General features: G+C 40.9%; 1 protein-coding gene across 2 annotated transcripts in view; it reads right to left on the bottom strand.

Moving 5' to 3' along the window:
• The window catches only part of Asxl3 (ASXL transcriptional regulator 3), a 172,645-nt gene that overhangs the window by 77,573 nt on the left and 67,339 nt on the right, over nt 1-27,733 (bottom strand). For both annotated transcript variants that reach the window (XM_063277685.1, XM_056984980.2), the window contains exons 6-7: nt 11,971-12,092; nt 435-552 (exon numbers count right to left, since the gene is read on the bottom strand). In XM_063277685.1, the coding sequence (XP_063133755.1) occupies nt 435-552; nt 11,971-12,092 (240 nt within the window). The remainder of the gene's footprint in view (nt 1-434; nt 553-11,970; nt 12,093-27,733) is intronic.

The raw sequence follows: 27,733 nt of genomic DNA, 5'->3' as shown, positions 1-27,733 counted from the left end.
GCAAGTCCAACAGCAGCATCAGCATCAGCATCAGCATCAGCATCAGCATCAGCATCAGCATCAGCATCAGCATCAGCATCAGCACCAGCACCAGCACCAGCATCAGCATCAGCATCAGCATCAGCATCAGCTTCCTCACACGTCCTGAGCTTAGCAAATTAAGTCATTTCACAAATGGGCTCCTGCCTTAAGTACAGCAACTGGGAAACACTCTGTTTTTAAATCAAGAAAGAAGCAAGGGCAGGTGCACATATATAATACATGTAGACATTATAACTATATGTACATATGTACAAAACCGAACCACGCACGAGAGTATCTTTTCAATTTCGAAAGATAAAAAAGAAAAAAGAAAAGCATCGAGCCATCTCAGTCCGTGAGGAAGTCTTCTCCGGGGAGAAACTGGCCAAGCATACAATATTTCAGCTTTTTACCTGAAGGCGAATCCGACTGCTCATCAGACACCTTTAATGGTGTCAAAACAACACGAGGCACAGTCTTGTTCACCATCATTGAGACTCCATTTCTTCTTTTCTGCTGCTGCCTCAAAGCCTATAAAACACGATAATAAAATATAACATAAAAACGTATCCACAATGATTTCTGGTGATTGAATTACATGATCCACTTGCTTGTGACTGCCTTCAATCCCACAGAGCCCCTGATTTGTCAGGATTCTTGGTCATCACCCCTGTCCATTTTTTTCCCTCAAAAGCATAAAATTGAGCTTTGGCAAAAGGGGTTTAAGCCTGAGACTCTTTTCGGTCTAATTCTGATAACAAAACACCCCAGAATGGTTTATTCTACCTTAGCAGACTGCCTTGAAAGCCGGTGGACCTTGATACTAGGACTCCCAAGTAAAATAAATGTAAAATAAATGTTTTGAAACCAGGATAAAAATATATGTGTCTGCAATTCTCTCGCAGGTGCTTCGTCCCCAGCACGCCGCTCAGTCAATCAGTTAACACCGGGTGTCATCAGTATGTAAGGCATGTAGAACTACTGTATTGATGCGTTCACTCAGCCGTGGGGAGCGCTGCACAAAATCACCGAACATGGCAGGAATCATTTATTTCTGTGAAGGGAATCAGTCCTAATCTTGGAGAGCTTGCAGCCCTTGGCTTCTGTCTGCTTGACTTTGGCATTAACCTTCAGAACACGAACATGACGGGGTTTGGGCAAATCCAAGAAGAAAAAAAAAATAGATGGAAGAATAAATCTCTTCAAATGGGAATGCTTTGTGTTTCGTAAATGAATCTGCCGCGGTGATGATGATATAATAAAAGGTATTTAAAAGTTTTGAAATACAGTTTTATCTAGCGGATCGCTTTATGCAGAAAATTACCCGTAATAAAAAGGGTTTTAAGCACATGAAACAGGAAAAGCCATTAAAACCTGAAGCCGCAAGAATGCTGGAATTCCTCAAAAGGTTAAAAGGCTGGCCATGGACTGTCTCGAACCTTTTTATTCCTGGATTCTGTATGCTTTCTACTAATTTTACGATGTCTCAGTTCTATGATTAACGCACTTTGAGCAACAGTTGTCACAATCTCCAGAAATAATGCCTTGACTGTATATTCCTTGGCTGTCAGAAACAACATGATTTTATTTACACAAGGCATGAGCTGTATGTTTGCCTTGTTGACCAGAAGATATAGAAGCCACCTAATTATAGGAGTGAGAATCTGACCCTCAATTAGGGAAGAGCTGGCAAATTTAGATGAGATTTAAAGCCACACAACAGAAGGAATAGTTGGAGAATTTTTTTATAAATGATACATTTACTACAGATAACATGCAAGGATTCTTATATTTATAGAGTTTTTGTGAAGTCCCCGGCCCTGCTGAGAAACCTGAGATAGAAAGACTAATAGTGTGCCATGCTTCTCACTGTTAGCCTGCTGTCAATATTATATTTAATGAGGCCACATGTGCTATAAACTATTTAAGGATTTTCTCTTTCTTTAAGCCGTGTATATATAATTAGACAGAAATTGTCTAACATACTTGCATAAATCTTTCTCATCTTTTATATAAGAACTCAAAGCATTCTATAGACATTAGCTGAACAATACAAGAGAATCAGGCAAAGCCGTGCTTCCAATTATAACCAAAGCCTTCTTCACCCACTGTGTAAATCTCCATAAAAGAATGAAAGCAGCCAGAAAATACAGCAATGCATCTCTACGAGTCTATGTATCACCGATCTCAACTCCTCTGGCAAATATTAATTTTCTTAAAATATCCTCTCTATATGTGCAAACACACATGTGTGCATGTGAAATTAGACTGTGGAAAATGTTGATTAACTGCAAAAGAAACAGATCACTAATGGCCTAGACCTGCAATCAGAAAGTCAATAATGTCATGCTTCTCTTTAATATTTGTGGTCGATGATGATGATGATGATGATGATGGTGGTGGTGATGATGATGATGATGATGATGAAGATGATGATGATTGTCATGGTGGTGGTGGTGGTGGTCGTCGTGGTGGTGGTGATAAACTTTTGCCACCAGTTTCTAGAGCTAAGAGGATGCTACAACTAATAATTTAACAACTGGATAGAAATCACAAAATACAAGAATAAAAACCTTGACTACTGTAAATTATTGTCAGGTCATAATAAAGAAAATACTAACATGGAGTTGATTCAGATATTTCAAAAATATGTAAGTCTGAAGAATACCTCTCAACACAACATTTTAAAAGCAAGGAAATGCACCACCACGCACTGCCTGCAACACAAACGACATCTCCATCACACGGGGAACAAAATTGTTTAAGTAGACCTGAAGGATAAGAGGTCCTGTTCTGTGCCCTTTCCAAAGAGGAACTGGGGCTGAAGACATGACTCAGTGAACAGGAGCACTTGTATGCAAGTGTGAAGACCTGAGTTTTATTCTGGACATGGCTGAAAAGCCAGACATGGCCACACACATGCCAATAACCCAGTGTTGTGTGATAGAGACTAATTGTAAAGAAAGAAAGCAGAGAGCAATAGAGGAACCATTCCCCTTGGCCTTCATATGCATGCACACAGACACATGCCTCTGAATGCACACCTACATATAACACACACACACACACACAGACACACACAGACACAGACACACACATATACACACACACAGACACACACAGACACAGACACACAGACACACACACACGTACACACACATACACACACATACACATACATACACATACACACACATATATATACACACAGTCACACACAGACACACACAGACACACACAGACATATACATACACATACACACACATATATATACACACGGACACACACAGACACACACAGACATACACATACACACACATATATATATACACACAGACACACATACAGACACACACACAGACACACACAGACATACACATACACATACATACACACACAGACACACACATACTCACACATACACAAAGACACACACACACACAAACACACAAACATACTCACACATACACAAAGACACACACACATAAACACACACACATACTCATACATACACAACAGAGACACACACACATAAACACACAGACACACACATACTCATACATACAAACACACAGACACATACACATAAACACACACACAGACACAGACACACACACACAGACACACACAGACACACACGTACACACACACATACACACACATACACATACATACACATACACACACATATATATACACATAGACACACACAGACACACATACAGACACACATACAGAAGACACACACACAGACACACACAGACATACACATACACATACATACACAGACACACACATACTCACACATACACAAACACACACATACTCACACATACACAAAGACACACACACATAAACACACACACACATATACATACACAACAGAGACACACACACATAAACACACAGACACACACATACTCATACATACAAACACACAGACACACATAAACACACACACAGACACAGACACACACACACACACACAATTATATTTACTTCCAAGCAGCACTTCGAGGAGCAGACAACAAAGGGGAGGTCATATCTGTTTCCTGCAGCATCAGATTATAAACTGGAGTCTTGATATCACAAACTGTAACATCTATTTAGACCCCATCAGTGGCTGTCCTGAAAAATCGAACTTACTTTCCAGGAAGAAGAATTTATTTGATGGTGGACACTGCTTACCTTCCACCCAGAACACAATGTGAACAGAAGAAGATAAAACAATTTGCTTCCATTGAAAATCAAGAGATTTCTCAGATGTCTGTATGTAAGGGTCTGTAGACAAGCTTCATGCCTACTGGGCACTTGGGCCTTTGGTGGCACAGTGTGTACCCTTCAGGGAAGGACAGACTGCTTTTTTTGTTCGTGAGGCAGTATGTGTCCACAGTTAGGTTGAGCCAGAAATTCAAACTGGCTGGGTGGCAATTCTTGCCAGTTCTCTGAAGAGCATTAGTGGTATAGGAAGGCAGACAGGGACAGATGAGGAGGCTGGCGTGAGCCAGCACCAACACACTCCACTGAAGGGCCAGGAGCTGCCACAGCAAATTGAATTCTTGTTTGCTTATTTCTGTAAGTGCTGGGGATTAAACCTGGGGCCTACAAAGTCTGTACAGATTAATACTGGGCCACATTTCACCCTTTTGTAGATTATTTTTTGATAAAAGGTCTGACCACATTCCCCAGGTTGACCTTATATCTGCAATCCATCTGCTAACAATGTCTGATTCAAATTAATTTTTAGGTCTTGTTTCCCTGTTTATACAAAATGTGTTAAAAACAGAATGTATGCAAGCTGAGGGCAGGAGGTCAGCATCATGTGATATGTACTAATGGCCTGCATGAACTCATCTGTATCCTACGGGATGACAAGCATACCCAGCCACCTCTCCCTCAACCCCCTTAATTTCTTGGTTGTTCTCATTCAAATTGGCAGGGCTTTCATCATAGAGCAAGTTTCTTGGAGTTTTAGGGGGGGAAAAAGTAAAGAAGACCTAGCATAAAGATATAATAGAATTTATTTTTATTTGATTTATTGAAATTTATTCATGTTGAAATATGAATCTCCCTTAACTTGAAAAATATATCTATGTGATTGATCATGGGGAAGGGATCAGGAAATTGGTTTTGGTTTTGTGTGTGTGTGTGTGTGTGTGTGTGTGTGTGTGTGTGTGTGTGTATAGGTTCCCTAAATGATGGAAAACACTTATCCATTGTGGCATTTTGGGGACATGGTTTTGTTCTTCTTTTTATGTTTTAAATTCTTTTTTTTTTACATCTTTATTAAATTGGGTATTTCTTACTTACATTTCAAATGCTATTCCCTTTCCAAATTTCCAGGCCAACATCCCCCTAACCCCTTCCCCTCCCCTTCTATATGGTTGTTCCCCTCCCCATCCTCCCCCCCATTACCACCCTCCCCCCAACAATCACATTCACTGGGGGTTCAGTCTTGGCAGGACCAAGGGCTTCCCCTTCCACTGGTGCTCTTACTAGGCCATTCATTGCTACCTATGAGGTTGGAGCCCAGGGTCAGTCCATGTATAGTCCTTAGGTAGTGGCTTAGTCCCTGGAAGCTCTGGTTGGTTGGCATTGTTGTTCATATGGGGTCTCAAGCCCCTTCAAGCTCTTTCAGTCCTTTCTAAGATTCCTTCAACGGGGGTCCCGTTCTCAGTTCAGTGGTTTGCTGCTGGCATTCACCTATGTATTTGTTGTATTCTTGCTGTGTCTCTCAGGAGAGATCTACATCTGGTTCCTGTCAGCCTGCACTTCTTTGCTTCATCCATCTTATCTAGTTTGGTGGCTGTATATGTATGGGCCACATGTGGGACAGGCTCTGAATGGGTGTTCCCTCAGTCTCTGTTCTAAACTTTGCCTCCCTATCCCCTCCCAAGGGTATTCTTGTTCCCCTTTTAAAGAAGGAGTGAAACATCCGCATTTAGGACAGGAGTGGCCCTAGTTATTCACCTCTACCAAGGTTCAGACCTCAGTGTTTGCTGCTTGGTCTTACATCTTTGGTCTACATTCATTTTAGGACTACAGTGCCAATGATGCATTTCTAATTGTCAGGCTAGATGCTATTTTGAAATGCAAGCAGGTTGTTTTATTAAACAATTCTACATCCACTCATTTTAAATCCAGAAGGAAGGAAAGATGGGAAGTCTAGAACAGCCTAACACTAAATTCTAGCTGATAGTATGTACAAAATTTAACATCTTGTTAACAATGTCAATGACAGGAGGTCACAGTAGTTTAAATGAGAACTGATCCTATTCTTAAGCATTTGAACACTTGGTCAACATCTGGTAGCACTATTTGAGAAGGCTTGGGTGCTGCAGCCTTGCTGGAGAAAGTGTATCACAAGATGCCTTATAATGTATCTAGTTACTCCCTTTGCGGCATGCTTTTGGATCAAGGTGTGGCCACCCAGGTTAAATGGTTAAGACGATTTGCTATGTTTTCCTGAGTCCCTGGTTCAAATCCCAGGATCTATACCTAAGCATCTGTAACTCCAATTACAGGACTTCAGGGGCACGAGACATACAACTGATACACATACATACATGTAGGCAAAATATTAAAATACATAATGCAAAATTAAATTAAATTAAAATGACTCTGTACAGAGCAAAAATAATACCACACTAGCTTCAAGAGTTGTGTATTTCTATGAAAGGGAAGGGGAGTTGCTGACTGAACATGCTTTCTCTATAGAAAAACACTCTGACGTTCTCTTATTTAAAAGAAAGGAAAAACTTTTGAATAATTTTATTTTAGATAGAAAGCTTTCTAGACATTCCTCTCTCTAAAAGGGGCAGGGGTCCTCCTTCTCTCTAATGGGAGTAACCGAAATAAAGCTGAAAACCAGGAGCTTTTGTGTTGACTTGGCATGTTGAACAATAAATGTTCACTGTGTTTTAATAGAGAAACAACAATGTAACTTAAGAATGTGTAGAACACAGTAAGCCACTTATTGAAAATCTGAAAATACCACAGGCAGTGAATGCTAACACTAAAATAACTAGAGACGTAAGCACACATGGGGAACAGCTGTCTGTGTCGGCAAGCATTGTGACTGGTACACTAAATGTCCAAGTTAGGGGTAGGAAACTACTTCCACTACCACAAACCAGCAATGTATCAAGACTCTATCTACTCTGTTGTGGTGTGAGGGGGAAGGGTCAACAACCATCCTAAGGGGACTGACAGAAGTCAAGTCAACAGAAACAACATGCAGCTGTGCTCAGTACTACACTGCTACCAGAATACAACACACTCTCCTTTTGCCTACCACTCTCTCCTGCTGGTTAAGATTCCAAAATATAGCCTTGCTTAGTTTCTTTGAAAGTTCAAAAAACTCATCATTCCACATGGTCTCAGGATCTTAAGTAAATACCACGGTAGAAAGGAGAAAGGGCACAAGGTAAGAATCATTAGACAATCCTGAGAATGCTTAGGCCGAACAACAACAAAATTTCAAGGGCATGAAATGTTACCCATGACAGTATGTCCATCACATTAACTAATACTGTGACAATTTAAAGGTAAATGAATTCAGATATTATGGGAAAAAAGACAAGACTCTACCCAATAGCCATGGCAATACGGCTTCTATGTAGTCCAGCCTACAGTGGTGATCGGCAGTTTTTAGGTCAGAAAATGTGCTTGCTATGGTACTGTCCTGTACCAATGGGTCTGAGCTTAGAAGTGGGATGCTGTGTCTGGCTTTGCTTATGAGAGCTTTGTTTTAATTCTTTGTTTTTTATATATTTGTGATGCAAAGGTGCCTGGGTAATTAAGAATTTTTCACCTGTCTCTTTCTATTATAGCTATACTGAATCAGAACTCTCTATCTCTCTCCCTCCCTCCCCCTCCCTCCCCCCTCTCTCCCCCTCTCCCTCTCCCTCTTCCTCCCCCTCTCTAAGAGGCTTATTAAGCAAAGCAATGTGAAAGTGTATTCATATACCTAGAGAATTAGAGGAACAAGCTGACCCAAAGAGGCACTAGCAGCCCATTGGGTTGTGTCATGGGATTGTTTTTAAGTTTATATGAATATTTATGAAGTTGGTAGATATTCATGGAGATAAGGTGATTGTCTCTTCCAAATCATGATAGGAAAGTCTCTATTTTTAGGGCATTTCATCCCATTATCCCCCTGAAAAGCTTATAAGGAAGACCTAAACCATAATGCAAATGACATTCTAATACGGCCTGGGTCCTCTGAGGACTTGGACTGCCCTTAGTGCACATGTGTTCTGATGGAGAAAGCGCCCTGGCACCTGGGTTTCTTCTAAAGCTGGGAGAGCTAATTGTAGTTTCAGATATGTTACAGTATAGAGGATCAAGAACGAGAATGGCTTTGTAACATATTTGCAGGGGTGAATGTAACTGAGCACGAGCCATCACTATGGACCATGTACTTAGCACAAGCAATGCTTTCAGAAATGGTAACCCTCAGGGGCTACTTTGTTGCCCTCATAATGCCGTAGAAAAACTCAAGTTTTCAATTTAAAACTCAAGTTTATTATTTCCACAAATAGTTTCAAGAAAGAACGTTATACTCTCTGCTAAATGGAGGTATTAATGATGAAGATAGGATCTAAAACTGCAAGTTTAGATTCGGATGTCATCTCTGAGAGTCATTGGCTTGATGGCCTCGTACCATCAAGTTATGCTAACTCTCTGGGCCTTGGCTTACTTGTAAAACAGGCATTCGGCTGGGGATGGTGATGCATGAAAGACGGAGAAGCAGGAGAGTGAGGAGTTCAAGGTCATCCTTAGCTACAAGCTAAGCTTAAACTCAGTTTGGGTTTTATGAGACCCTTTCTCACACAACAGCAATAAAGAAAAATAAAAATGGACATGTGTGTTTTCATAGTTTAAAGGATAAGTCATAATGTAAACATCAGTTTATATAATTATCATTGAAGTGTTTCAGTTGCCTTAGGTGTTATGATTTTGATTTGTGTGTATATATAAACACATGGAACATATATTCACATACATTAAATCGTGTACAGGCATATATGTGCATGTTTACATGGTAGTCATTGAAAAAAGTTATATCTCATCATAATCATCAACTGTACAAAACTACATATTGCTTGAGCTATGACGTAAATGCCTTATGTATAGGCAAGCTTTCAAATGCTATCTTAATGCATCCGGCAATTACCAAGGATCCAGGTAAAAGTCTGTAGGGGGTGCTTTCTTCTGAATATGACGTACACTATGAATTAGTTATTAAAGGAACATCAGCATATCTGATCTATATTGAACCGCATCTACTTGGTTACCAGTTTGCTACTTGGCTATAAGATAGGAGTTACAAGAAAGGCACAAACAACTCCCTCTCATAATTGAGAAACTCACATGACACACTTCTGAAAACAAGCCTTAAACTACAAGAAATGAGAATATGTTTCTCATGAACACTTGTTCTAGTACAAAAAAAAGAAAGAAAGAAAGGAAGGAAGGAAGGAAGGAAGGAAGGAAGGAAGAAAGAAAGAAAAGACAAACAAAGGGGGGGGGGGAGAAAGAAAGATTACCAACAACCCACTGCTGAGTCAGGTTTGTACAGCATTAGTAATTGTATTGAGTTCAAAGGTCTAAAGGAAGTGAGAAAATAACGTCCCAAGCACCAGAGCAATCAGAATCTGTCTCTTCCCATTCGTGCACAGCAGGACTCACCGTCTGCACATCCTCCAGACCACACACCTTGGAAGCATGCATTTCATTTATGATTCCATTTATGTTCTTAAATGCCACAGCCACAAGTGTCCAATTCTGTACCTTTTCTTCTATGCTGTTTAGTATTTTATTGCCTGTGTCCTATTTCCTATTTGCTGCTTGAATGAGCATTTGCTTAGGCTTACCTATCTCCCCCACCTTTTTTCCTAAATTAAAAAGGGATATCAACGCTGATCACAATTTTCCTCTATAGCATCTAAAAACACTTCATAAAAAAAAAAAACAAACATGATATGAATGGTAAGTTATCCAAAGGAGACTGAAATAATACAGGACCTTAAACATGGATGGGAATGCCATGATTTCAATAATTAATGCAGAATATATAAGTAACACAGCTTGATATTAAAACTTTCAGTTTCTGTCATGTATTTCCTTGTTTGAGGCAGAGGAGGTGAGTAGAAGCATCTGAAATCTACAAAAGCATGTGAGCTGGGACGATGATTCCCACATGCATTCCCAGAAGGAGTAGGAGGGTTGCTGACAGTGGAGGGCTAGCCTAGTGTAAATAGTGAGATTCTATCTCAAAACAAAACCAGAGTGGGCAGGGTAAGGAGAGGATGAAGGGAGGAAGATGTCACAATAGCATCCAGGAGAAGCTTGCCTGTTGGGGACGTCTTTAAAATCGCTTCAGAAAACATTGTTTCTCTTTTCCTAGTTATAAACACATTACAGGAACTGGAAGGCTGTTTCTGACTTGATACCACTGCTAGATGAATGTAGTGAACACAGACAGGAGTACAGGATGCAGCGTACACACTTAGTATAACTGTTATTCCACAGCCCAATCTAACCATGGTACCTCTTGCTCTGCACAGCTCAGCACATGCTGGTGTGATGGTGCCAGCTCACATTCGTTTACTGAGGATTGTGGGGCAGCCATGCTCTACAACAGCTTCCCACAGATTACCTTGACTATCCCCAGGCCAACCCTATGTGAAAAGTACTCTCACTATCTCACTTCCAGTGAGACTTAAGATATACAGAGATGGTGATGGGCTTTCCATTGGCTGTGGGCAAGGTAATCCCAGAACTGAATGGGAAGCTCACTGGCATGGCCTTGCATGTTCCTATCCCTAATGTATCTGCTGTGGATCTGACGTGACACCTGGAGAAATCTGCCAAGTATGGTGACATCAAGAAGGTGGTGAAGCAGGCATCTGAGGGCCCACTAAAGGGCATCCTGGGCTACACTGAGGGCCAGGTTGTCTCCTGGGACTTGAACGGCAACTCCCACTCTTCCACCTTTGATGCCTTGCTCTCAATGACAACTTTGTAAAGCCCTGGTATGACAATGAATAAAGCTACAGCAACAGGGCAGTGGACCTCATGGCCTACATGGCCTCCAAGGAGTAAGAAACCCTGGACAACCCACCTCAGCCCAGCAAGGATACTGAGAGCAGGAGAGAGGCCCTCAGTTGCTGAGGACTCCCCATCCCAACTTGGCCCCCAACACTGAGCATCTATTTCACAATTCCAACTCAGGCTTCACAACCCCACCTCAGGCCCCCATAATAACAGGAGGGGCCTAGGGAGCCCCCCTACTCTCTTGAATGCCATCAATAAAGTTTGCTGCACCCCGTCTCCCCTGAAGATATTCAGAGACAAAACTGGTTTGCCCAGATTGCCAGAATGACCATGATTTAAACCAGGCTGTGTCAGTGCCCAAACCCAATATTAAAACCATACACAGGGCTGAATAGGTCAAGGCTACAAGGTCAGGTACATTCTGTGATAAAAGGATGAGGTTCCATTCAGCATCAAACGATATCCTCTGATAAGATACCGTGCTGAGATCCAAATAAACAGGATGAACATAAATAGCGTAAACTGAGATAAAATTTTCAAATTATATAACAAAATTGTCAACTCAACTGGATTTACTTAAAGCGCTCTCTCTCTCTCTCTCTCTCTCTCTCTCTCTCTCTCTCTCACACACACACACACACACACACACACACGCTCATGAATGACTTTAAGCACATTTCTGATTCTGTTTTACAACAGAGTTCTCGGTTTAATTCTTGCCTCATTTTTGAGATATAGTAAAATTATTCTATTAGATATTGTAGAAACAGTAGCCCCGTTCATTATTTTCTGATTTTAGGTTCCGAGTTACCTCACTTGGTCCCCACCACACCCTTAGCCTTCCATAGGCAGCACTGAGGGGCTAAGTGCCGAAGGCAGCCTCTTACCTGTTTCAGGGCCTTTTTGGTGTGCTGCTGGAAGGAGGACACCAGCTTGCTTTGCACCGCCGTGTTCGTAAGGCTGCAATCTCGAGTGGAAGACACTTCATCCATTACCTGCTTCGTACACACTAGAAGCGGAGAGAGATAATGATATTACTAATTTGAATTCCTTTTTTTACACCCACTGTAATTAACTCACTTGGAGCTTCTCTCCAGTTGAAAATGGATACTTAAAATACAGCAAAATAGCACAGTGCGAGGAGGCATATCTCGATTCAAAGAGAAGGGGATCGTTTAGTAAGTGTGGCCTCAGTTCCACTTGACTGCTGTAGGCAGCCCAGCTTCTTTTCCCACTGACAATTGGGTATGTGCCCTAGGGTAAGTGTACCACATACAAAAAGCCACATAAGTGTCTTACAATTGGGGGTCAGTAGACAGACATTATGACTATCTGCATATGCAGATACCACATTGGAAACATCTCAGTGAATGAATGATCTTAAAGCCAGGTCCACATACTAAAAATGACTCTTGGACTCAATAGCTGGTCCCTAGAGAATCCACAGGGGCCCAGGCTATGTTTCTCTTTCTATGGGATACAATCTATGATTCTTGCTATCAACTCAAGACAATTTTTTTCAAACAATTTACCCTCTGCAAATAGCAGTGTGTTTTGTCCATTTTTGTCAAATTTGGGCTGTAGTTTGCTCTGTCACACATAGGAAGTTTTATTTCCAAACACTGTTGTTGAGAACTGATGTCTTTCTGAAGTGAGTTATCAAGAAGCACACGGAGTTCACTGTTCTGCGGAGCATTTGTTTTGGACTTCTTCCTTCAGCCCTCTTCCAGCCAGGAGGCTCTGGGAAGGGACACAGGGAAGACCCTGCTGTCTATGCACTTGAGGAAGGAGTGAGGTTTGCAGAAGCAAAGCGAGGAGAAAGAAGCAAGATAAGTGGCAGAATGGAGGCATATGTCAAAGGCAGGAGGCAGGAGGAAGTTTCATGGAAGAAAATAACTCGAGAACATATTGTCAAAGCTCAAAACAAGACTTTTTAAGGGCACTGGGTACAAGATAAGTCAAGAATATTTGCCAAGTGATGGCAACTTGGGGGAAGAGGTTCGGAACAGACTTTTTAAGAAAACTACAGAATAGAGATTGTTCAGATATCTATAACCAGAACATACCTCCAATAAAAGAAAAAATAGTGACTGCAAAATGGATACAGTCTTTACCTAATATTTGCTTTTGAAAGACTTTAGCACATTTCACCGAGAAATGAACATGTGATTCATTGGAAAGTTTGTTTTAATACAGAATAATTAGGAAGCCAAAAATGAACATACTTAGCAAAAAATTTTAATTACTGTTAATCATTTTTCTAGAAACTTTACATATGGGATCTCAGCTCTTACAGTTGGTTGTAAGGGGGGAAGGTGTCACCTTGCTGTAGGGAAGAAACACATGTGTAGCTCAGAAAGGTTAAGAGAGTCACACAGTGTTAGACAATGAACCTGGGATCCCAAGCTAGTCCAGTCCTGTAACTGTCTTCCACACAAAGGACTGGCCCCAAAACTGAAGATCTGATGCAGAAAATTCCAAATTTTAATAAGTATCATTTAGCAACATAAGGTTGGATGTACTACATGGGAAGTAATTGGGCTTAAAGGATTAGATTATTCAGTAATAGAGTAATGGATGTAGTATGGTGAATACATTCTGATACATGCTTCTTGGAACAATTGCTCAGTACTTAAGAGTTCTTGCTCTGACCAGTGGAAGGGGAAGCCCTGGGTCCTGCTAAGACTGAACCCCCAGTGAACTAGACTGGTGGGGGGAGGGCAGCAATGGGGGGAGGGTTGGGAGGGGAACACCCATAAGGAAGGGGAGGGGGGAGGGGGATGTTTGCCCGGATACCGGGAAAGGGAATAACACTTGAAATGTATATAAGAAATACTCAAGTTAATAAAAAAAATATAGAAATAAACAAAAAAAAAAGAGTTCTTGCTCTGTAAAGGACCCGAGTTTGGTTTCCAGCATCTGGGATTTGATGGACTATTCAGATCTCTTCAGGCAACCGTTCATACATTAAACACACACACACACACACACACACACACACACACACACACACACACACACGCACACAGAGATAAAAATAAAACTAAAAATATTTGGGTGCACATATAAGTACAGTCTTTTAATTAAAGATCAGGTGGTTTTCTTTTCTCCTGATATAATGTGACAGTTTTCATTATGACGGTCCAAATGTTTCAGTAGAGAATCCTTTGTACATTGCTGAGTATGATGTTCACAGGCTTCTTTCCTAGCATGATTGCTAACACTTCCCCAAAGTTTCTTTCCCAATAAATAGTCATCGGATCATACTCCGAAGATAGGTCAATTTGTACACCAATTACACAGACTGTTAATGTTCTGAAATCTCTACAATGTGTGACGAACCAAAGAGGTGACACAAGGTGTCAGGCAGGATATATGGTCCTAGTTGGACCAACTAAGCCATCAGACATAACAAAAGTCCAGCTAAAAGTAAAGTCAGCATTAGCAAATATGCTTTATGACTTCTACATTCTTGGTTGCGTCTCTACTCAGGAAACTGAAAACTTCCTGCCTGGATAAACGGAGAACTGGCAGTAGTCCACAGGTCACGAGAGACTCACAGGAAACACACAATTGCTTTTGTGCACTGAACCTGTAGATTCCAATTTACTATCAGTTCGTTTGGGAAACAATGGTTAGTCTTAAAAATTGTGTTTTCCTTCTTTACTTTGTTTATATGTGAACGAGAGTGAGTCTGCCATAGTCCTTGTGTGGAAGTAAGTCACAGGACAAGGTGCAGGAGTCAAGTCTTTCCTCTTAACTTGTAGATCCTAGAGGTCTAACTCACACATGGTAGATATCTTCACTGGCCGAGCCATCTCTCTGGCCCAGAATAATCAATCTTCATAATGTAAACTTCAGTGTGGCAGGGTCAAATAATAACAAGTTCTGACAGAATACTCCTAAATCTCAATGAGATTTGAAAAAAGACAGCCTGCCTTCTCATAGATGACATTGATGGACATTTGGGCTGTAGTTTGCTCTGTCACACATAGGAAGTTTTATTTCCAAACACTATGAGGGACAGAGACACTACCGTTTCCAGCATTTTGCTGCATTTTGGTACATGTTGCCACATTTTGCTACATATTGCTTACCTCCCCACATTAAGCAGATTGAAAGTGTAGCTTAACTTTGATTTAATGACCACATAAACTATTATTTCATACACAAACTACCCACTCCTTACTCAAAAGGGCTGAGAGCAAAGGTTATAGGGAACCAGGAAGCACCCTTAACGACCAGAGACAAGGTGACAATGTGGCAGCAAACCAGATTTCGCTCCTTTTCTAGGTGTCTTCAAGTTCTCCGCAAGCCTCTTTTTCATTCCATTGACCTTGAACTTGATATTGCACTAACGGACGTCATACAGGCTACACAATTAAAGTTAAATGGTGACATGAAGATTCCCTTCTAATCCACATGTTACTTCACTGACAGAAGGACAAGAGGCCCCACAAAGCTAGCTTTAATCTTCATCCAAAGATACAAATGACAGAAGGTTTAGAAAGTAGGCTCAACTTGCATGTATTTCTGGTCTCACATTTCACTACCTTCTACAACTTCCACCACCTCTAGGAAGCCAAGAGGACAAGAACACAGCTCCCTGCCATTTGGGGCACTGGCTCTCCCTGTATCCTTCCCAAAGACTCTTCCTCATCTTGCTGTCAGGTAAACTCATCTCAGAAGATCAAACTCTGGCAGGATTTCCACAAGTTCCCCTAACTACCTCAAAGGCAGCTTTGCTTCTTCCCACCACACATCCGTGGAAGTCAGAGGACACAGCTCTGATGGTTTCTGGACTGATGGAGTGTGCTCTCATGCTCGCCACAGCAGCCCCGAGTTTAGCAACTCAGGACTGATTTACATGCAAAGACAAGCTATTGCAGGCTCATTACGGTAGATTTTTGAATTTGATTTTCATTCATTTAAAATATCCATTTTTCCAGTTAACTTTTAATTGCTGTGCTTATCAAGAACTTCAGGAGAGGAAAACAAAGGTAGTTTGTATGATGGAAATTTATAACTTTTTAATTAAAAATCTTATGGAAAAATATATATTAAGGTCAATTAAGACATATAGGAAAGCAAACTCATAAAGTGTGCCCTGCAAAGGGCTTGGAAGTTTCAAAAACAGGGACTAAGCACAGATTGTATTTCCCTGTGCCATCCTTACTCAGCACCTTCCTTTAAGAGGAAAGCCACCGTTTTATGGGGGTTTTTTTGCATAAGAAAATAAAAACAAAATGTCAGAATCAAAGCTAAAGTCGTTAAGCTACATAAAATGGCAGGAGTGGTGTGAGTCCAAACCACGGTGCATGTTGGTTCCTGGATTGTGTTCATCCCCTGCCATGCAGGCCCTTCTGTCCGGTCACTGCTGTTTGTCCCAGTGGACCACACCCACAAGCAACAGGCCACCCAAGAGATATGTACTTCAAACACCTCCTACAGGAAAGGGTGCTGACCTCAACCATTTTCATTCTATCTATTTCTTCTAATGCTTCCTATTCATTTCCTAAAAGAAGCAGAGCTGGTGTCCTCAAATACCAGCACATTCCTGTAGGAAAGTCACTGATCTATGCTGTCAGCTGGAAAATATCACAATGAACAAACACCAGAGAACCGGGAACAGCACTGTGCCACCCACTTGGTCTCAGCAATTCTCGAAAAGTGGTTGGGTGTTATTGTTTATATATGAATTGTTAGTTCAGCCACACAGCTTTTACTAGACACTTTTCGTTGGGTGTAGAACGATATGAGATGTAGAAAAAAAAAACAGAGTAGACAGGCATTATAGTGATGATTTCATAATGACAGTGCCATACTCACACATTAGAGATTGAGCAGATCCCCCTCACAGCCTTAGACTCTTTTTTTCTCTCCCCACCTTTAGCCCTTGCTGTTAGTTCTCTTTGCTCTCCAAATAGTTATGTTTCTATTTTCATGACATAGCTGTCTGTATGTCTATATGTATGTATGTATGTATGCATGTATGTATGTATATTTTATGTATGCATGCATGTATTATGTATGTATGTATGTATGATAGGATTGAGAATGGACAGAAAATACATATTTGCTTTTCTGAATATATTTAATTTGCTTGATGTGATAACCTCCAATTGGAACTATAGACCATTCTCAGAAGACGGACAAGGAGCTAATAAACGTTCAAAAATATCCACGATTCTATTGTGGGAGCATGAGGTTTATCTTTATTTAAATCATCATATAATGTGTGAGATCATGTCATTTTAATGTATGTATTTATGGTTCCTTTACCTATATTCCATCTCTCTTGCATCCACCATCCACTCATGCTCTACACAGACAGACCTTTTCCTCTCTCATGTCCCAGGTGCCCCGCTGCTCACTTCACCCCTCCTTATCACCTAATCTTGCCCACTCTTGACCTCCTTTCTAGATTTGTAGCTTTTATTCACACTTATAGCTGATCACACATACATGTGCACACTATAAAATTGAAAGGCTTAAAGAAATATTTTTGTTCAAAGAACAATGGTATAGAATAACGAATTCCATTGACAGCTCTGCCAATGGAAACATAATGGTTATGATGATACTGTGTCTTGACAGATCAATAAGTGAGTGATTCCAGAGTAGTAGCCACATGGGAAATTGCCCAAAGGTCTCAACGTGGATTACAATGTGTTCTGTGCATAATGCTTACATTTGAAATTGTGTAAGCAGATATTCTGGATCAATGCAGCAACTAAATGCATGCCAGGAAGTATAAAAACTGACATAAAAAAGAACAGGCTACACAGTTGACCCCAATTAAAAATTTCCTGGACTCCAATTCTTTCAGAGAAAGGTAATTCCTTAATCCTTTTTGGATCTAGCCTATGGAGAGATGTCCACTCTAAAAGGAATCCTGTGCCAAGGTGGGGGCAGTCAACTGGACCTAAGCAAGCTTTCTTGTTGAAAAAAACACCCTCCAAAGATACCATATGCCAAAACAAACCAACAACAGAAGACTGCTAGCAATAAAGTAACAGGAATAGCAATTTTCCAAAGAAGCCATTAAAAGTCTCAACATTTTAATATTTAACCATTGAGAATCTTGATATTATTTGGCACAATAATGTGTATGAATAAAATATAGTTGAGAGAAAGAAACTCTTACAATGTTTCCAAACTGTTTCATTGGCTCTGTGGGGCCTTATCTCAGAAAACAAAAACAGTAAAAACAAACAAACAAATAAACTAAAAGTAATTGTGAATAAGGTGTCAACATTATGTTTCTCTAGTTTGTTTTCCTATGGCCATGATTAACTCATGTTTAGAAGTAACCTGAGGAGGAAAGGCTTACTGTGTCTTATACATTCTCATAATCCATCCCTGAGGGAAGTTAGGGCAGTAACTAAAGGCACAAATGTGGAGCAGCAATGATGAAGGAGTGTTGCTTTTCTGGTTTGTTCTCTGGCTGACTCAGACATCTTCCTCGTTCAGGCTTAGACCACTCGTTAGGGATGCCACCACCTACAGTAATTTGGGTTCCCCTATATCAATTAGCAATTGAGAAAATGCCTCATACACATGCAATTCAAGACAGGCAATTCTTCATTTAAGGTTCCTTCTTCCCAGATGTGACATGTTAATAAATAAATCTAATAAGGACATATGTATGTGTATGTGTGCATGCATGTATACATGTGTGAATGTGTACACATGCATACATATATTGTGTATGTGTGTACATGCATGCATGTATTGAACATGGTATATACCCATAAGTATGTTGCATATGTGTATTTACCTGCATGATTGTCATAAAAGACAAACTCATGACTCTCCTTTATGATTTTGTGGCTGATATCAACTAGCAAATTGCAGCTGCCCCTCACAGATCCAGGTACACAACAACTGATTCAGAATGTCAAGCAATGGTTAATAAACACTTTGCTCTGTACTAGATGAAACACTGTAGCTCCAATGGTAACTAAATATTTCCCACACAGATGTAGCAACAGGAATCACTCCTTCCAAGTATTGATTAGTCTGACATTCCAACTTAATCCTGCGAATATCTCTTGAGTATCAGTCAAAGCATCCCTTTAAGCATGGATTACACAAAGAGAAAGCATCAGTTTAAAATGACATTTAACAAGAAAAGCATACCTATGAAGTTCCAACTTCTAGCTTCCTAACTCTCAAGCTATCATACAAAGGGTAAGGAATTCTGAGAATAATGGAAAGAAACAGATTGGGGTAAAACCAATCTTAGGTCATCCTCTAGCAAGGTATGAGAGTGTGTGTGTGTGTGTGTGTGTGTGTGTGTGTGTGTGTGTGTGTGTGTGTGTTTGTGTGTGTGTGTGTACATATGTCTGTGTTTGCATGCACTTGTAGCACATTTCTGATGTCTGTCCTCAGAGATTGCGCACCTATTTCTTGAGCAAGTATCTTACTGGGACATGAGGTCCACTGATTCTCCAAGGCTGGCTGGTCAGTGATTCTCTCATCTCTACCTTCCCAATGCTGGAATGATAAGTATTTGCCACTGCACATAGATTTCAATGTTGGTGATGTGAATCAAACTCAGGTCCTCACACTTGTGGGGCAGATACTTTACCACCTGACTTATCCCAGCTCCCCAATTATTGCTTTTACATTGGCATAACACCCCCTTACCTACCATGCTACTCAGTTTCCTGGAATAGCTATATAGGAATAGAACAATAGACCCAGAAAAATTAAACATAGGAAAGTCTACAGAAAATATCAGAGCAAAGGGTAGTGTGGGCCAAGGGCTAGTGCTTCACTAATTAGCTTATTGCTAATCACTCTTCTTGTCAGTATGGAAAAAATCAGGCAAGGCACACAGATAGCTGTTTGAGAAACACTTATAAAGAGTCACTTTACAGACAGAAAATGGATTATCTGGCACTGGGGAGCATAGAGAGTCTTTAAAGAGCAGGGCTGCCTTTTCTGATGTACTTGTCTCAGGCAATATAAATCAAAAATTAGCTCGTTAAGATGAATAATTGGGGGATACTTTTAATTGTATTTTTATTTGAGGGAGCTTGTTTTTCTTATGAGATCACACTCCTCATCTTTCTCATTTTATGAAAATTTCCCCCTCGTAACACAAGAGAGGTTAGGAAATGATATGCAACGGAAGAACTTTATCTGCACTGAAAAGCAAACTTTCTCTTCCTCCATGGCTGTGGGCTGTTAAAACTAACTAAAACCCATTTATACATGAACAGAGTTCAGAGTTCAAGGAGGGAGATTTAGGAAAAAGAGGCCCCTGATGGATAAAAGAAATGGAAGGAATATTTAAATCCTGTTTGAAGGAGGGGGAGTGAGTCATTTGGAGAAGACAGGGGGGTGGGGAAGGGATAGTAACCAGCTGCTCTCCATCACGGGGCAGCAGAAGAAGAAAGGAGAGAATGGTTTTAATTAAAAGCAAAAAGACTCAGCATAAAGAAATCCTTCTTTGCTATAAAGGTTATCAAAAGCATAGAGCAAAAAGAAGTAAGGACTGACTGTAAGGTTCTTCTCCTCCCTAGATACCTTGTTAGAAAAATGTCTCCTTAAATGGACTGTGTTTAAGACAAGTCAGAGCACAATGATCTTTGGAAATCTCTTTTATTTCTTCATGAACTATGAAATCTGTGGGCAGAGATGAAAGCCTGAGTCATGGGAAGGAGTGGGCAGAGGAAGTCTTCCACGCCACCAGTGGTCATTTCTCTAAAGAGTATTGTCTTTCCTCTGTACTTTCTTCCATATGTAGCTAACACAACAAATATTCACAAACTTGGAGCCCACCAAGGCAGAGCAGGTGTCTCCTTTACTTAACAAGCTGTTGACTAAAATGCAGAGATACTGAATAAGGGATAAATGTATTTAACCCTGCCCCCCACCTAAAAATCCCAGGTGGCCTGCTACAAACCCAGAAGGGATTTCGTGTACATGCCCACAAAGTTCTTAGAAAAGGGATGCCAGGTAGATCATGACAAGGCCATCTCTTCTTGATTGGAAGCTGCTTAAAACATCCTGCATACCCCACCCCAAACACATGTGTGTGGACATGGAGCACCTCTAAACATGACACACTGGGGCATTGCAAGTGCTGAGCAAAACATAACCCTATGAGTGTCAACCTGACTCGGTTTGGAGTCCTCTAGGAGACACACAGATGGGTGTAACTTGTAAGAGTGTTTCCATGGAGATTAACTGAGGAGGACAAGCTACCTGGAATGTGGACTGGGGCATCCCAAGGACTGAGATGTGGGGTGAATTAAAAAGGAAAACACCGCCAGCATTTATCTTTCTGCTGCCTGAGAGTGGGGGGAACGTGCTTTGTGCTAAGGCGCAAACTGGAAGGAAAAAATAAACCCTTCTTTTCTTAAGTTGCCTTTTTCAGGCATTTTTGTCATGGCAATAGGAAAAGGTAACTAATGTAGTGAGTAGAATCTAGTCGCTCAAGGCATTCCCTTTCTAACCCTTCTACCTCTATCCCCACCCCTGCCAATGTGAATGTAGAACACACAGTGTGACCACTCCTGCCGGGAGACTGAGCCTCCATTAGAAACTTTCCACAGAATCCATAAAGCTCCTGGCCTTGTGTGATTGATCTATCAGCAGAGCTCTTACCCATACTCTTGAACCATCTTAAAGCACCTTTCACTTTCAATAGTTTTATTACACACACACACACACACACACACACACACACACACATGCGCGCGCGCGCGCGCGCACACACACACACAAAGACCTCCTCAGTAAACACTGAGCCAAAGAAAACAGTGACTTGAATGATGTTTCATTACATTACTACAACCCTGCCAAGAATCACACAACAAAAACCTCTCTTGTAAAACTAGCAATAAAGAATAATGAAAAGGGGTCACATAAAGAAGTCTTGAAATGGAGAAATCATTTTACAGACTGGGACTTAAGGTCTAGATATTGGGTATGTGTTTGTGTTTCTCTCTCTGTCCCTCTGTCCCTTTATTCCTCCATTCTTCTCTCCTTCCCTCTCTCCCTGTCCTCTCTCCTACCTTACACTGCCCTCTCCTCTCCCTTTCTGTGAATGGAAACTTCAAAAATACTAATTCCCTGGCTTGAGTGTGGCTTCCTCCCCGTAGCCATTAGGGTTAATACCAAGCAAAATTTTTTTTCTTTTCTCAACCCCCACCACGTTTTTGATCTCAGTAGATGAAAATTATATATTCTCCCGTTTCTTCATTAAAGGGAGTACTTTGCTGTTTATCTTAAGCATGAAATGTATTACGGCTATAAAAGGGACACTTTTTCTCATTAATAAGAACTTTTAAGTAGAGGATAAAGAGGGTAAAGACTGTGTACTGGTGGTATTATTTAATGTAAAATATTATGAGTTCTGCAAGAGGGCAATGCATTGTAAAGCAACTTATTATGTGAGGAAAATCATGATATACCTGTGTGTTATGCTCAAAAAACAACTCAGACACAAACATACTCATAAATCTCTGCTTAAAGTAGACCATAAAATTCATAATATTTTCTTTGTGTGACACAGATCTATACTTATATAGGCATAACTTCTCATGGCTTGTCAACACAGATATATCAGCCGATCCCCCTAAATCACTCTTTGATCTCCAGGGCTTAGCTTATAAAATTTGAGCAGTTTACTTTTTCAAATCTATGTGTTCAATACTTGTTCACTTCAAAGACTGCTCAGAAGCCAAAGAAACATGTACAAAGCCATATTTCTTTGTCACATAAATCCTACTGTCAAAAATATACCTCTTTTTTCCACACTCTAGACTCTTTCATCCAAAACTTAATAAATATGTCTTGGAAAAGCAGCAGACATTTTCTAAGAATTGATTCTTGTAATCAGCTGACCCGAAGAGACGTTTAAGGTAGGCATTCAGGGTTTTGAACTACTAAAAGGACTGATATTCAGGTATTATAGCATTATAATATATTGGTTGATATACTTTATCTAAGGATTTACTTTACTTGAAAGTTAAGCATATGAGTGTATATCTGTTCATATTAGTAAGGCAAGAGGAACGGGTCAGATCTCCTGGAGCTGAAGTCAAGGAAACTGAGACGTGAGCTCTCAACGATCAGTAGGCACTCTGAACCAGTGAGGCGTCACGCCAGTCCCAGTCACTATCAGCCAATGGCAGACACTTTCCTTTCCTATACAATCTTTGCTTCTCTCTCTGATGGAATAACAGATGCCAATTTACCCTTATTAATTTTAAATAACTCAGCAATACCAGGCTTGTTCTTTCAACTGTGCCAAAAGGTATCTTACCAATTACTAGTTATTACCTGCCTCTATACCAAAGAGGCAATATGAGGGGCTACAGACAGAAGGACAGGTAGTGGGCCCATCTCTCCTCATCCTTCTCTGCTTTTCTCTCCCACTTCTCCCTCATATCCTCACCCACATCCTCAGGAGGATGTTGGGAACATATTAGGGCTCACATCGGAAGGCCACTCATCTCTACCACTAGCTGCTAACTGTTCCCTGCTGTTTCAGTCAGAGTTTCAGAATACTGCGAAACTGGCTCGTGGTGTCCGATACACACCTGGGTGCAGATACAATGAGAGAGAGGTTTCTTCATTTGTTCTTTAAGATCGAATCAAATGACAAAACCTGTAACTCTTGTCTGCATCATAGAAATGCTGTGACTATCAAAATCCATGTAAGGCCATGCAAGGTGGGCTGTTTCCAAAGGCTGGGCACAGCCCGCACTCAGTAGATTTTTCACTCTCTAGGTTTTCCACACTATACATGGTACTTTTTTTGGATAGGAAATATGCTTGTCCTGCAAGAAGCAATTACGGTTTGTAATAAGATACAAAGGTGGGTGAGCCAAGGAATACTCAAGGAAATAAGCTATTTACTATTCTTTCAGTGATTTCCCCAAAGCAATTTCCCTAATGCAACTTCAAAGGCGATGCCAGGAAATCTAATTTGGGTCACATTTGCTGGATATGTGTGGGTCTGAGTTATTCTGTGAAGTACATAATCACATGTCAAATTAGGGAAGTCTGCTTATCCTTGCTCTGAGTTAATTACTGACTGAGGGCTCCTCCCCTGTCCTCTATCTCTACACAATCACGAAAATCCTTGTCTCCCCTGGAATTCGGGGTCAGTCATTAGCAAACTTCTGCAATCTCAACATCTTCTGTGAACCATTGCTTCACATCCTGATTGGCAAATCTTGGCTCTCTCCCGTATGTACCAGGACCCAAAGAGGCTGCTACATGGCAGACTTTGTCTTTTGTGTACATCTTGCACCACTGGGCCTAGAAATAGGGGTAGGGTGATCTGTGCAACCTCACTCTTCCTTTGTCCCTGTGCATTGGATATCCCCAGTATTGTTTTGTGTCATTAGAGGATATGTATCTGTGTGACTCACTCTGGGGGCATATAAAGGTTTATTTACTCATGGATCTGTCCACATCCAAGAACACAGATGACTCAGAAGCAGTTAGACCCCAGAGTAAGCCCTTCCCAGTCAGTCATTTTCCTCTTATAAAGTGGCTGCCAGATTCTTAGGGAAAGGGGCCATTCTCTCTCTCTCTCTCTCTCTCTCTCTCTCTCTCTCTCTCTCTCTCTCTCTCATTACTATGCTTGAGCTGGTGAGCATTGCTCATGGGTCACCACAGTTATTCCATTTCAAGGTACCTTTGCCTCTGCCCAATCCAGATAAGGTAAATATGCTACTTACAAACTTCTGTGCTTTGCTGTACCTTGTATTTTCTGTACAACTCTTGGGTTACCCTCTATTTCTGGAAGATTTTAGCTCTTACTTGGTACACTTCATCAGTACTATTTCTATCATAGTTTTCAGCTTCAGTATTCATGAAAATTGTTCTTGAATTCCATAATCAGGGCCTCTGTCAGTTCTTACAAATCTTCCATCAAAAAGGTTGTGGTGTATAAGAATTAAAAAGCAACCCACACTATCGCTGGCTACTCTCCAGCCCCAGTGGTCTCCCAGCCTCATGGCTAACCCTATGTGGCTTTCACCTAACTGCTCACGGTTTGCTTGCTTCTGAGCCACTCCTATCTCCCCAGCCATCCACCATTTGTGGCTAGCTGTCACAAATCCCCATAATCCAGTAAAATCGAAACTCTAGAGACCTGTAACTTATCAGTCAGATTTATATCAGTAAATTCTCAATTCACAAAATGTTCACACAATAAAGTCAGAGTCCATTTCTATTGATGCAAGCTGCCCACCTACAATGGACAAATTGCCCTATATTATGCTATGCCTTCTATGATACTCATAGCTACCTGTGGCTATTTGAAGCCACATGGATCTGGTTCACCCTTTTCCTCCATCTTCTCTGTCCTTCTGTCTGTCTGTCCTGTCTTTTCTCTCTGAAGCTCTCAGTCCTGCCTTCCTTTTATCGCTGCCCAATCACAGAATCTAGTCTTATATTTCACCAGCCCTCACCCGCATATCAACAGCAATCCATTCTAGGTAAACCCATCCATCAAAGGTAGTAGCAACATCTAGCTTAAACGCTGTGGAAACCATAAATTTCTCCATTTCTTCGTTCTTATGTTGCATCATCAGCCACATTGGCAAGACCCAACAGCCGTTGAATCCACCTGTGGTCCAGAATGTTAACTTTTGAGAAATCACAGTATGGCTGCTGTTCTGTTATACCCAGCATTGATAAATGTAGGAGTATGGCCTTAATGCTTTCAGATGCATAAGCAGACTTATTCTTTGCCTTATATCTGTGAGACTGCTTCTCCTATCCAAACTTTGGCTACTAAACTGACAACCTTTCCATAGGAAAAGCTAAAATAGGAAGAACCAACTTCTTTAGGTCCCTCCAGCACATGTTTCCACAGCCGCCTCTCCTTCTACTGGAAGAGCCTGAGTTTTCTGCTGACTGCCTTCCATCATGCCTGTACCTTTAACTAAACCAGTCTCCTCATCTGCTTAGACGTCATTCACTTATCTTATTAGGCACATGACAGTGCAACATCCTTCCCATGGGGTCTGCTTATTCTCCAATAAACAAATAATGACCCTAATAATCGTTCTTCATTAGGCAAAAACAACTGTATTGATTATATCCCACTCCCAAGCATTTTCTGTACCTCAAAAATTCTCTTAAATGCTTGACATTGTCTCTACTCCTCTCTGTTTTCTTTTCTCTAGCTTTCATGTGCCCATCACATGCAAGCTATGCTCGAAGACCTCGAAGCTGTCTCTTTCTTTACAATGTTCATTAAAAAGTCATAAACCCAGTAGACATTGATTTCCCCATTCTCTGCCATGGTTCCCAACTCTCTCTCTCCTCCCTTTACACCTTTTCCTATCTTGGGACAAGGTTTCCAACTCAGACTGGCATCAAACATCTGGTGCTGCTAAGGATGACAATGTTCCTGTTCTTGTCTGAGTCCAGAGATAAGCAGGGTTAGACTGGTCAGTTCTTATATGGGAGGAGATATTGTCATTTTTCAATCTCTCTTCACAGAAACACATTGTTCTTTCAGCTTCCTATACAAAAGCATGTTCTAGATCCATCTACTTGTAATGTCACTCACCTTTTCTTAGTCTCTCCAATCTCTTGAAAGTCAACTGCCCTTGGGCTCAGTCTTTGACCCTCTTTTCTTTGTAATTTACCTTTAGTGACCTCAACCAATTTCATGGCTACAAATTCCAGTAAACAGAAAAATCTCTAGGTATCCAATCTCGGCCCATGTTTCCCTTTCAGGTCAGTGACCATTTAACCGATCCAGATCACAAACACAGTGTCATGTTCTACACCCTAATCTGACCTCCTTCTCAAGAAACCTTCCCCAAACTAATTCGCATTTGGAAAATCAGCATTCTGGTAAATCACTATTGATCATCCAGTAGGCAGAATCTAGAACTAGCTCAGAGCATTGTCTGAGCATGCCTGAGAGGAAGTCTCTTGATTAGCTTAACTGAGGTGAGAGAACCCACCCAAATCTATGGGTTGCAGTATTTCATGGGGCTAGCGTCTCAGGCTGAATAAAAGCAGAAAAGCAAGCCAAACCCCATCTGATTCCTGAAAGCAGGAGCAATGTGGCCGCTGTTTCTAACTTTGGCTGCCATATCTCCCTGCCATGGCAAACTGTACACTCAACCCATGCGCTAAAACGAACCCTAACCTTTTATTGAGTATTTCGTTCAAGCAACAGTGAAGGTAACTAATGCAGAAGCTAAGGTATGAAGAATAATACTCTTCTTTGACTACTCACACCACCCAAAGTCTAGATTCAAACTCATACCCTTCACCTTAATTCTAGATTTGTTAGCACCTCCTGTCGGACCACCCCTCAAATATATCCAGAAACTAGTCATGGCCACCCCATCCACTGCTTTTCTTTCACTTTCAGTACTCTCACCCCCACCCCCACTAGATCATGGCAAAGCGCTCTAAACCGGCCTCCCTGGTTTTTGTACTTGTATCTCACTTTCCTTGGTGATTTTAGCAGAATCCCATAGATACCATTATGTTTCTGTCTGAAAACCATGTAATGGTTTAGTATCTCATTTAAAATAATATCTGGATACCTCAAGATAGTATATAATATGCCTGTATTACCTTGTATCTTGCTAAAATCTCCTTTGTAAAATCTCTTGCTATTTCCATAATATTTCCAGGACGCTGCTG

This window comes from Rattus norvegicus, chromosome 18, assembly GCF_036323735.1.
Source record: "Rattus norvegicus strain BN/NHsdMcwi chromosome 18, GRCr8, whole genome shotgun sequence".
NCBI lineage: Eukaryota > Metazoa > Chordata > Mammalia > Rodentia > Muridae > Rattus > Rattus norvegicus.
This window is presented reverse-complemented; position numbering and strand designations above follow the sequence as displayed.